This window comes from Schistocerca piceifrons, chromosome 4 (assembly GCF_021461385.2).
Source record: "Schistocerca piceifrons isolate TAMUIC-IGC-003096 chromosome 4, iqSchPice1.1, whole genome shotgun sequence".
Lineage (NCBI taxonomy): Eukaryota > Metazoa > Arthropoda > Insecta > Orthoptera > Acrididae > Schistocerca > Schistocerca piceifrons.
In genome coordinates, this window is record NC_060141.1 from 123,638,848 (window position 1) to 123,652,562 (window position 13,715).

The 13,715-nt window shown below is 41.5% G+C and overlaps 1 protein-coding gene across 1 annotated transcript in view; it reads right to left on the reverse strand.

The window, feature by feature from the left end:
* Positions 1-13,565: 13,565 nt before the first annotated feature.
* LOC124795656 (odorant receptor 82a-like) overlaps positions 13,566-13,715 on the reverse strand; it is a 171,769-nt gene continuing 171,619 nt past the window's right edge. Inside the window, exon 8 of the mRNA XM_047259730.1 lies at positions 13,566-13,622. Within this exon, the coding sequence (XP_047115686.1) occupies positions 13,566-13,622 (57 nt within the window). The remainder of the gene's footprint in view (positions 13,623-13,715) is intronic.

Below are 13,715 nucleotides of genomic sequence, written 5' to 3' on the forward strand. Positions count from 1 at the left end.
ATGTCCATTATCCTCATTGCTCGCAACTGCACTTGATTGCTGCAAGAGTTAGGATGTAGTGTACAACCAAGCTGAATGTATCGTTAATGGACGCTATCAACTCCATTTCTACGAACGTGGAAGTTCTGTGTTGTTATTAACTGTGCAGCGGTAAAGATGAGTTTTACACTCATGTCATAATAATTAATCTGATTACTGTAATTAAAAGTAAATACTGAAGAATAATCCACAACTAATTCGTTACTAAATTCCATTATTAATCGCAGTTTCATCGTCATAAAGCGACAGCATTTTCGGTTTATAACATTTGACTCTTTCACTGTGTTATTTGTGGAGTCACAGGAAAAAAAAACTATATTCAACATTAAAACTTCCTGTCACACTGAGACAAGGATAATCCTACTCTTGCGTTCATTCTCTCCTCAAACGTGGCCTCCTGACGGAACGTTCGAATCAGTACTTCTCTAGGATTTCCTATAAAAGTTACTCCCAAAGTAGATACTAAATCTTACGTTGACGTTACCCCTTTGACAGAAATTATAAGAATATGTTTGATTGTGTATTTATTGTATGTTTAATGGATGTAAGTATGAGACTATTATTTCGTATCCTAAAGGAATTCCAATGTGGAGCAATATTACATGTAATCAGGGACTGAGCCAACAACCTTTTGGTTCCAGACCTTTTATGTGTTCAACACTATTTTTAAACGGTCGCCAGTCTAACTAGGCACGAAGTTACCTTCATTGGATTGTTCTGAAGTTTAATTTTGCTATACTATCTTATTTATACCTTACTGTACTTAGCAAAGCAGAAGTTGTTTCTCATGTAGACCGCAACAGCTAACTTTCATTCTTACTTTGTCAACTTCAGAGGAATTATACTACAGCAGCCAGATACATTAACACTTTCTCTGTTCTTTGTGTAGATAATACAATTCAAGTGTAGGTAAAGTAAAATCGGCCATTACGTGCTTTCATAATTGAGATTTGAAGAATCTGTTAATATTGAAAGTTAGTTTAGCAAAATCAATACGTGATGCAACTGATACAATATTAACATACATTCTGATATTATCATTCTTTCATTCGTGGACCATCTCAAAAACTTACAAAACGGAGGTCCTTAAACTGTACTTTGTGAGAAAATGGTAAAAACTTTCAACTCCTGTGAAATCTTCACTAAACACAGTTCAAAAACTAAGACAAGTCTAACTGAGTAACTTCTATTTTGATTACAATACTGGATTTAAGCTGTTAAATCTTTTATGAAACAGTATAATATCTTTTACTATAACCACTTCCAGTATACCACTTTATTTTATGCGATCAGAATAGGCTACACTCAAAGTTATTTGTCAAAATAGAAAGATCTTTCGTTTTTAAATAATTACTTTTCTTTCTTATTTTTGTTCATAACTAAGAGGTGGAGTTCAGACAAACTTTAATTTCCAGAATACTTTAAACTGAATTCGGCACAAACAACATTTTCTGATTGTATAAAAACACACTTTCAAAATATTTTACTAGATTCAGTTTGAAAATTGTAGTATTTTTTTAAATTTAGAATACTTCGAATCATTTTCACTAGGATAAGATCTTATCTAGGTATTTGTCTTAGGAAAATCGAGAGCTTGGAACCAGTGTATGACAGTAACAAATTATTATTTTTTAAAATTCACTGGTTCAAGCTGTTATTACAGTTCTCAATAAAGTTATTAACCTTTTCTATAGGCGACGGGGTGACGTTTGAACGTGGCGGCTACACAACGCATATATTAGCAGCCATGGCTCTTGATGTTTTGGCCTTCATAATTTCTTCTTGGGGCCGATTTATGTATATAATATAGCCCAACTGTAAATGCTATGCTACAATAAAACAGCAATCTCCATAAGTGGCTATTTAAGCAGTGATTGATACGTAAGCCACTCTTGGGCAGAGCCTAAGATGTTGCCTCTATTACTGCTGCCTACAGACTAACTTCACTCTTATGTTCTAATTAGCTGTAGCGAGCCACATCATTCCAACTTTTCGTCTTCCCGCCTTTCCGTTCCGTCTGAGATGGGAACTACTATCTCTTTTCATTTCACCTATACAACTCTAGTGCCTTCAGCATGAAGTAGTTTTTAACTCGACAATACTTCTTTTGACACATGTATATTAATAATAAATAAATATTTTTTTAAAAAAGTTGGACAAAAATCTTTTTCAAATTCATCTTATTACAATTTAGAAAGAAATGTGCTTTATAGTAGTCTCGGTACTCTAAAATTTCGTCCTTAAATAAGCATCATCCACATTCACAGCAGGGCTTACCTTTGACGGTACCTCATGTTGAATTGTTTGAGGCCTGCCTTGGTTAATACCCAGTGGATGTGCCATTCTGTGTCAAAGCGTATTCTACTGAAATTGCCAGCCGGGATGGCCGAGCGGTTCTAGGCCCTACAGTCTGGAACCACGCGACCGCTACGGTCGCAGGTTCGAATCCTGCCTCGGGCATGGATGTGTGTTCTGTCCTTAGGTTAGTTAGGTTTAAGTAGTTCTAAGTTCTAGGGGACTGATGACCTCAGAAGTTAAGTCCCATAGTGCTCAGAGCCATTTGGACCATCTACTGAAGTTCTTGCCAGGAAACTTACTTGTGCTGCTGCTTCTTCCGTCCCTGCAGACAGTAGCAAATATGCAAAACGGCACTTCTAGAGGAAATCGCACAGTGACTTATGTTTCGGGAAATAGACTGGGATGCTATCAGAACTGGGGGATAAATGATTAACACTGCAATCACTCTGTTCTGCAACAGTACACTTAGTCATTGATATCGATATATTCCGATGATTGTGGTGTATGATCTTACAGTTAGCGGGTTCTATGAGAAGAATCATAATTCTCTCTATGTTTTATGACGTTTCTGCAGGCAAAGTTTATTGTTTGAGTCTTGTTATGTTCCACTCTTTCCTTGCAGGCAAAAGTTTTCCTTAAATGTGTTATCTTCCAGTCTGTTCTCATAATATTAGCCTTTTCCCTCGTCTGTCATGACCAGACATCTGTTGAGTGGTGTTCACTCTGCTAGTCAGAAGAAGTTCTCAGCTTTCTACGTGCCAATACATTCTTCGGTGTGTTTTTATGTAAGAATGTTTCTGTTACTGGTTTTGCGTTTTATTTCAGTTACCTTCAAATACTGGCCAAACAGCTCGTATAAACATAACTGAAGAAGAGACGTGACTGCCGCGAAATAAGTGTGTGCGAAGGGATATCAGTATATTGTATACAAATATATCTGTCTGTCTCCTGAGAATAAATCAGAACAGTTTTGACATATAACTACAGTGTAAAATGTCTGAAATATTGTTGTAAATGTCTCTGTATCTTGACATGTTCAGTATCTTCCTAAAAGGATCCAAGGGTAAATAGATTTGCAATTATTAAAATTTTGAAGCCAACACATTTTCGTTAATCCTCCATTTCGTTGTTCAGCTATAGTTACTACTGCTAGTTTTCATTTAGTCCTCCGTACTGAGCGACTTCGTTGTTATTTATTTTCGAAATATTATGACTTTTACTAACTCCCTTTGTACATGAGCGACCTTGTAATGTAGCAATTATGCATCGCAGCTTTGTTATTGATTAAAATGTATTAAACAGATTGCAACTGATTTTGTAAGAAGTATTGGCAAGAACATGGAAGAAAGGCGGGATAGATGGAAAAAATCAACTCAGACCTAACATTGTTTTGCCTGGTATTGCCTGTGGCAGAGGCAGCTGGAGCTGGCAGTGGGAATTAATGGAGGTACGGGATTCAAGGGAATGGTCACGTGGTCACACCAGCCTGGCATGTTGTGGGTTCATAAGGCTACGGCTGAGACATCTCTCTTGATGCTGTTCCACGATCCCTTGGTCTCTACTACCAGGAATATACAACAGATCTCACTCGTCTGCATACACTGATAGGGCAAATCGTTACGAACATCTGTTTATTAGAGTTATGGTCCGACTATGCACGCAATAAAGCAGCAATTTTGCATCCCGTGGGTTCGTCAAGACCGTGTTAGATATACAGAGATAGGTGGCACCAGATATCTGCGTACAGGCCACGCAGTTCCTGCAGATTATGGGTCGATGGTTTGTAGGCGCGGAGCAGGCGGTCTGTAGCATCCCAAATGTGTTCTAACGGTTTCAGCTCATGAGAATACGTAGGGCTAGACATCAGCGTGAGTTTACTAACAGGCTTCTCAAACAACTGTACCACGATACTGGTCTTGTGACATGGCCTTCCTGCTGGAAGATCTAAACTATGAAGAGATATACACTACTGACCATTTCAATTGATACACCACGAAGATACGCAGATGATAAAAGGGTATTCATTGGACAAATATATTATACTAGAACTGACATGTGATTACACTTTCTCGCAATGTGGATGCATAGATCCTGAGAAATCAGTACCCAGAACAACCACCTCTGGCCGTAATAACGGCATTGATACGCCTGGGAATTGAGTCAAAGAGAGCTTGGATGACGTGTACAGGTACAGCTGCCCATGCAGCTTCAACACGATACCACAGTTCATCAAGAATACTGACTGGCGTATTGTGACGAGCCAGTTGCTCGGCCACCATTGACCAACGTTTTCAGTTGGTGAGAGATCTGGAGAATGTGCTGGCCAGGGCAGCAGTCGAACATTTTCTGTATCCAGAAAGGCCCGTACAGGACCTGCAACATGCGGTCGTGCATTATCCTGCTGAAATGTAGGGTTTCGCTGGGATCGAATGAAGGGTAGAGCCACGGGTCGTAACACCACTGAAATTTAATGTGCACTTTTCAAAGTGCCGCCAATGTGAACAAGAAGTGACCGAGACGTGTAACCAATGGCACCCCATACAATGACGCCAGGTGATATGCCAGTATGGCGATGAAGAATACACGCTTCCAATGTGCGTTCAACGCGATGTCGCCAAACACGGTTGCGACCATCATGATGCTGTAAAGAGAACCTGGATTCATCCGAAAAAATGACGTTTTGCCATTCGTGCACCATAGTTCGGCGTCGAGTACACCATCGCAGGCGCTCCTGTATGTGATGCAGCGTCAAGGGTAACCGCAGCCATGGTCTCCGAGCTGATAGTCCATGCTGCTGCAAACGTCGTCGAACTGTTCGTACAGATGGTTGTTGTCTTGCAAACGTCCCCATCTATTGACTCAGGGATCGGAACGTGGCTGCACGATCCGTTACAGCCATACCTGTCATCTCGACTGTTAGTGATACGAGGCCGTTGGGATCCAGAACCGCGTTCCGTATTACCCTCCTGAAGCCAACTGATTACATATTCTGCTAACAGTCATTGGATCTCGACCAACGCGAGCAGCAATGTCGCGATACGATAAACCGCAATCGCGGTAGGCTACAATCCGACCTTTATCAAAGCCGGAAACGTTATGACATGTGATTACACTTTCTCCTACTTACACGAGGCAACGCCGGACAACTGCTGTTTGTGTATGAGAAATCGGTTGGAAACTTTCCTGATGTCAGCACGTTGTAGGTGTCGCCATCGATGCCAACCTTGTGTGAATGCTCTGAAAAGGTAATCATTTGCATATCACAGTATCTTCTTCCTGTCGATTAAATTTCGCGACTGTAGCACGTCATCTTCGTGGTGTGACAATTTTAATTGCCAGTAGTGTATATATATATGGTCCCAAATAACGTACACGTAGTTCACAGCTGTTATGGTGAACATCATTACTACTACACATCGCCAGCCGGTGTGGCCTAGCGGTTCTAGGCGCTTCAGTCTGGAACCGCGCGACCGAACGGTCGCAGGTTCGAATCCTGCTTCGGGCATGGATGTGTGTGCTGTCCTTAGGTTAGTTAGGTTTAATTAGTTCTAAGTTCTAGGGGACTGATGACCTCAGATGTCAAGTCCCATAGTGCTCAGAGCCATTTGAACCATAATACACATCCCTTGGAATGTGAGATGAATGTCAGTGTCGAGGTTTATGTTTCGAGTAGCGTTTCGCCTGTACGAGTATCAAGGGTCTACCCAGACACGGCCATCGACATCGTCTCTCAAGGAACACGAATCACTTGACCAGGTGATACGATTTCATTGATAAATGTCGGAACTCGATGTCCTTGCTCACTGTAATCGAAACTGATGAGGTCGTCAGGTGAACATGGGAACACGTAGGAGTCATCTGTTGCAGAGCCGTGTGTTCAACAACGGGCGCTGACACTGTGCTCTAGAACACTTGTGCCTGCATCTGTATTGCACTGTGTCCTCGTACCTGCGGCAGGTCTCGAGGTATCCTGGTTTAGAGAGCGTGGACGTCCTGTATCTTGTCACCTGCTCGTTGTTTCAGCACTCTACAACAATTTGCCATAGATACTCACGACGGTAGCATACGTAGGCCGACCAGGTTCGCTGTTTACCGAGATCCTCGTTCTCAGGCGCCTGGCCATAGCAAGCTGTCCTTTCTCAAAGCCTTAACGTCAGTATATTTTCTTATTCGCTGCCCGTATAATTGCTAGAATGATTCTCTATTCGTCTCTGCTTACTCGTACGGTCTTTCCTAGCGGCGGCACATGCCCGTAGCGCCTCCAAGCGGTATTCAGGATCGCGGTGTACAGGGTGATCCATTGATAGTGATCGGGCCAAATATCTCACGAGATAAGCGTCACACGAAAAAACTACAAAGAACGAAACTTCTCTGGCTTGAACGGGGAAACCAGATGACACTATGGTTGTCCCTCTAGATGGCGCTGCCATAGGTCAAACGGATATCAACTGCGTTTCTTTTAAATAAGAAGCTCCATTTTTTATTACATATTCGTGTAGTACGTAAAGAAATATGAATGTTTTATTTGGACCAGTTTTTTCGCTTTGTAATAGATGACGCTGTAATAGTCACAAACATATGGCTCACAATTTTAGACGAGGTGTTGGTAACAAGTACGTTTTTTAAATTGAAATACAGAACGTAGGTCGTTTGAAAATTTCGTTTCGGTTGTTCCAATGTGATACATGTACCTTTGTGAACTTATCGTTTCCGAGAACGCATGCTGTTACAGCGTGATTACCTGTAAATACCACATTAATGCAATAAATGCTCAAAATGATGTCTGTCAACCCCAATGCATTTGGCAATACGTGTAACGACATTCCTCTCAACAGCGAGTAGTTCGCCGTCGGTAATGTTCGCACATGCATTGACAATGCGCTGACGCATGTTGTCAGGCGTTGTCAGAAGATCACGACAGCAAATATCTTTCAACTTTCCCCACAGAAAGAAATCCGTGGACGACAGATCTGGTGAACGTGCGGGCCATGGTATGGTGCTTCGACGACCAATCCACCTGTCATGAAATATGCTATTCAATACCGCTTCAACCGCAAATGAGCTATGTGCCGGACATCCATCATGTTGGAAGTACATCGCCATTCTGTCATGCTGTGAAATATCTTGTAGTAACATCGGTAGAACATTACATAGGGAATCAGCATACATTGCACCATTTAGATTTCCATCGATAAAATGGGGGCCAATTATCCTTCCTTACATAATGCCGCACCATACATTAACCTGCCAGGGTCGCTGATGAAATTTCAGTCTAAGGTCGCTGATGTTCCACTTGTCGCAGCCATCGTGGATTTTCCGTTGCCCAATAGTGCATATTATGCCGGTTTACGTTATCGCTGTTGGTGAATGACGCTTCGTCGCTAAATAGAACGCGTGCAAAAAATCTGTCATCGTTCCGTAATTTCTCTTGTGCCCAGTGGCAGAACTGTACACGACGTTCAAAGTCGTCGCCATGCAATTTCTAGTGCGTAGAAATATGGTACAGGTGCAATCGATGTTGATGTAGCATTCTCAACACCGACGGTTTTGACATTACCAATTCTCGCGCAGTTTTTCTGCTACTGATGTGCGGGCGACAGCAGGTGAAACACATACTTGGGAATTATTATTTGTTGCAGGTCGTGGCTGACGTTTCACTGTAACACTCCACCCGTCACTTATCTGGTTTTGGCGCGTGTTCACCACAGCTAATCGACTAAGAGATCAACAGAGAGTGCAAAAACTCCTGCAATATCGGGTTACCCAAAGAAAGTAATAAGGCCCAGTGACTCATGATTGAACTGTTGTGGCAGTGTTGACATTAACTCATTCAGAATTGATCCCTTTTAATTAAAAGGGGTGCACATTGATGTTATATTCAGCTGTTGAACACCAGATGCAAATGTTAAACATAAAATTAATTAAGAAAATGACTTGGGATTTCAGCTACTTGATTGAGAACAGATGCAGTCGATTACCACAAATTTATTTTAACTCACGACCTTCAATCATCACATTACATGACTCTCCTAACAGGCAGTGGGAATAAATTGCGTTTACATGGAGTAAAGCGCTATAAATCAAAATTAATTTTTATCGACTAACCCAGGCATAATGCGAAGTGTGAGAAGAATTCTACAATACACGGGCCATGAAACCCTCGTGGAAACTTTACCGGCGTGATCCAACAAATTAATCAGTGCCCTAACTCAAGCCGGAGCGGGCGCAATATCACCGAATTCAGCGTGGCGGGGCGGCGTCATTGTGCGGACGTCGGCCAGCATCGTGGTGCTCCAAGGCTGCGCTCGTATATTCACTCCTAGCTATCTTGCTCAGTACATAGCTGAACGAAAACTTTCTCTCTTCAAGCTCAATCGTTCCGTTTCCTAAGCCATAAACTGCAGAGATGCCTAACTCTCTCTCAGGCAAGCTGAGTAAAGAATGCCACGTCCATACTCTAGGCAAGCTGGGAACGGAAGACCTCTACGGAGACTTCTTCTAGTCCGCTCTTCGTCTCGGTTTCCCCTCCAGCAAAATCACTTATGCCAATTGCAGCGCAAATTGCGTTAATTATGCGTCGCTTCCCAGTGCCGACCAATGCCTGTTCTGGGAGGTGAACAAATTCCCACAAAATATCCCTTCCTCTCAACTTCTGCTATTTAGCTCCTCCCAGGCCAGCCATATAGGTTAGCATATGCATAAAACACCAATTTTTCCGAAATTCTGACTCCCAGGAGAATACTTCAAATTCCTTGGTCCTACGTTCCCATCAGAGGCCTGCGTGTTTCATTCTGTCGCTTTTCACCTGATTTACTTCAGACTCTGCAGACCGTGAATTCAGCGTGAAGTTGCTATAGTCATGAACACGCATATTTCAGCCTCTGTTGACCGCTCCACCATAGCAAAAAATGGCTCTGAGCACTATGGGACTTAACATCTATGGTCATCAGTCCCCTAGAACTTAGAACTACTTAAACCTAACTAACCTAAGGACAGCACACAATCCACCGTAGCTTTGCGCGGCTTTCTCGCATGTTTCACTGAAAACGGGATGACGGACATTTATCAAGAGGCATACAAGTTCTCCGTCTGCTTCCCGTTACACCAGCATGGGGTCATAAAAATGGCTCTGAGCACTATGGGACTTAACTTCTGAGTTCAGCAGTCCCCTAGAACTTATAACTACTTAAACACCACATACATCCATGCCCAAGGCAGGATTCGAACCTGCAACCGTAGCGATCGCGCGGTTCCAGACTGTAGCTCCTAGAACCGCTCAGCCACTCCGGCCGGCAGCATGGGGTCAACCATCCCCTCACTGTCACTCATCTTAAGGCAGCTGGAGGCCGCGCCCCGTTACCGCTTTCTCAGAGTTTGAGCCGCCCTAAGCTGCCTATTGTCGCTTCCCTTCGGCGCACACCAGCCGACCGTTGCCACCCGGCCACGGTGAACTCTGAATACTTCCCTGGGATAAACTAGCCTCCAGTAAGTCGACGCGTTTCCACAAAGTTTTCATGGCGCGTGAATTACTTTAAAACCATCACCCAACATTAATTATTCCAATACGTCCATACTATACCCTCTAAAAGATGCATTGTGCCTTGTCAGTCATTTTTGTTCAGCCCTACTGTTCGCTCAACGTAGTTCGGTGACCTTTAATGACTTCATGTAAGGGGCATAGTTCTTGCCATCTTACATCACATGTGGCTGAACACTTCCTGTTTCCTTAAATGACGTAACTATCCGGCGAACGGTCTGGACGCTTGGATGATGTCGTCCAGGATACCGAGCAGCACACATAGCACACGCCCATTGGGCATTTAGATCAGAATACATCAACACGATTTCGACCTTTTCCTCTATTGATAAACGATCCATTTTAAGACGGGTGCTGTATCACAAAGCAAATACCGTCCGCACTGACGGAATGTTACGAGATGCCACGTACTTATACGTTTGTGACTATTACAGCGCCATCTATCACAAAGCGAAAAAAGTGCTCCAACTAAAACATTAAAACATTCATATTTCTTTACGTACTTCACGAATATGTAATAAAAATGCGGGTTCCTATTTAAAAGAAACGTAGTTGATATCCGTGTGGCCTATGGAAGCGCCATCTAGTGGGCCAACCATAGCGCCATCTGGTTTCCCTCTTCAAGCTAGACCAGTTTCCTTCTTTGTAATTTTTTCGTTTGACGCTTATTTCGTCAGATATTTGGCCTGGTCGCTATCATTGGATCACCCTGTATAACGTTCATAAAGTTTTGGCTCCTCAGTGTATGTTAGAGCTGTCTTTGTCGCTCCTGCTACAGTTGACAGGCGCTTTTCGTCAGCCATAGTAGTTATCACCAAAAAACATGAGTGTTTTTGTGAGTCGAATTACCCCTAAATGTTTCATAGGCATGTGTAATAAATATGAGTATCTTACCTGTAGTAAAAAGTTTCATTTATAATTAATTGCAAATGATGTTCCAATATTGAAGTTTTTGTTATATGTTAAAGAAAATACCCCAAAGTAAGATTTAGGAGGCAAATACTTTGAGATGATAAATTTTTTTCTTAAAAAAATTCTTTAAACAACAAAAGCCAAATTTTGCTTCTTGCTGTTTTCATCATTACTCACCTGTATGGTGTTTGGAGTGTTACCAAAGATTTAGAACAGGTAATAGTTTTATGTCCATATTAAGTCAGACATGAGAGAAAAATTGTAAATTATTGTGCATGCACAATCCCTACCAGTGCATTGTCATGTTTGTCTGCGATCTTAATTACACCATCTGAAGCAGATATCATGTTGTGTATGACTTTCAGAGTAATTTAACCAAGTTTTTTAATTGCTATATAGTTCAAAACTACTTTTTTCTGTGGTGTGTGTATCTTGCGCCGTAGTTACTGGACCTTAGGTAAATAGTAGCTTTGTGTTGTCAAGTTGCTACGGTCTACAAATTTCCTAATTACGCTGGTGACCATACTGTATACTAAATTACTCTTTGGCAACTTTTGACGCTGCCTGATATTATGTGTTCTAATTTTATTGCGCTTTTAATTTAGGCATATCCTGCTGCTTTTTTGCCATCTGCTCATGTGATCTTCGGTGAACGTCTCGAACGTGGTGTTTCAAATAACAGTCTCTTATTCCGTTCACTCCCACGGTCACTTAATAACGTCACTCGTGCCACTGCACCCGTAGCTGTATGGAGGGTTCTTCAATTGAAACTAAATGAGTTTAGAAAATTCTTGTAGTATGTCTGTTAAGTAGAATACTGATTCGCACTGATTACAACTCAGAGAAGTGAATTAGTTCTCTGACAAGAGAGACATCGCTATGTGCCAGGGATATAATCTATCTTGTTTCCCTGTAAATAACAATAACAAATAATTAAGGCGAAACGACCAACGATCTCTTCGGTGCATATGCCTACCAGTCTCGACCTCTTAGGGGAATCGGCGAGATGCCGCGAGTAATGAGGATAAACGACAAGAGACACTATATTAGTAAAGGTAGTGTATAGATAAGTTGAGAATTTGGGTCTGACGGGAGGCGTACTATGGTAGTCCGCGCAGCTGTAATGACCAACGTGTCTCAGAGGTAGCTGATCGTGTTCGGTCAGAGGCTTCGTTGCCCTCTGTAATAAACAGCTGAGTGACTGGATCAACGACGAACGTGAACAAGCCTCATGGGACGTCAGCCCCGAACAAATACAACGACCACTAACTAACAAAATCAGATTAAAAAGAACTGTGGTCAGAGTATCTGCCTAGGATGTGGGAGATCCGGATTCGAATCCCAGTCCGGCCCAAATTTTCAACTTTCCCCCCTGATTTTAATCAATGCTCGCTCGCAGCCAATGTCTGTAATTCATTTATCTCTTTATTTAATTTTATTTTTGTACTCCTATTAAAGGGGCAGACGTCCCCTTTCTGACTCCTGTTTAAAAACAGTACATGAAAAGTGTAGCTGAGAATAAAGATACAAATTTTGATAATTTACATTAGAACAAAATTATACTACCATATTTTAGTAATACTTAATAGGACAATTATACCAATAAATGTTAAAAATGTAGTTCTCATTAAAAATAGATGCGTCATGAAACAAGCATACAAATATAGTTCATTACAAGGTTAAAACAGGTGTGATACAGTTGAAGGCAGTAAAACTATCGAAAAGGAAAACTGATAATAAACCGTACTATCCAGATAAACACTGTTCATAGCAAGGCTTATCTTATGGACATCCGTTTGATCATAGAGTGCTTCTTATATTCTAGTGTAACGTCAAGTATAAGATGGGGTTCTATGGAAAGCAGGGTGGTTAACACATGTATATTCTCCAACGCAGCAATAAAAGCAGTACTACTCAATGATTGTGTGATACTTGCACATATTTCTGTTCATTACGTTATTAATGTGTGGACATTATGTGAAACTTTACACTACTTAGGGAGTTGTCAAGGTACTACCCAATACAGAACATGAAGATTTAAAAGTTCTGCCTAACGCATGGACTCTTCAAAGGACGATGTGAGTGGAGGGTGGAGGAAAGAGTGACAGTGGTGAGTGTACAGACTCGTCTTACACTCCAAGTTATCTGCAAATGCCGTGCACGTCAAGTTTCACGGTGATGGAGCCTTCTGAATTGGTGGATTTTTTGTACTAAGAAGGCATTTAAATACTATGATGGAAGTGGTTCGAGTGCTTCTGAAATCAGTGAAGTTCGAGGGAAACTTAATGATTCCTCAAGAACAGTAATATTCTAATAACACTTGTATTGTATTATTTTATTGTGGGCGGTGATTACCAAACTATCGTGATGCATACTGTTGCAGTTCCTTCAGTAGTTAATGTTATAACACAGGGCTATAACTTTAATTTAATGAATTTGGATTCTGTTACTTATTTGGTGTTAACACAAGGAATACAAAGCATGCTGGAGAGAGATTTTAATTTAACATATCCTCAGTTGTATCATCTTCTTGGCTAAAAGAGTAAATATGAGCGAGCACGAAATGGTTGTTTTCTGTGTTCTTTGATTGCCTTTCCTCTAAAACTTGTGGAAGGTTTTACATAGCATTAATTTCCCATATTAAGTCCTTTTTTGTGACTTTAGGAATAGATGGTTCTTAATTGATGAATTCTGTTATTCACTAACAGCTTCTGACATCTGGTGTTAACTACGTACTATGTTACATAAAGTTATGTGTCGATGTGGGTGCTGACGCCGTTCACTTGTTGCTGATCTCCCTCAGTACCGCGAAGTATGACAATGAGGCGTTCATCAGCTGAAACCAAAACACACCATAATCAACCATCATTTACATATGTGGGGTGCAGTTTGAACTTAAACCAAATTTTGTCACATTACGAAATTCAGG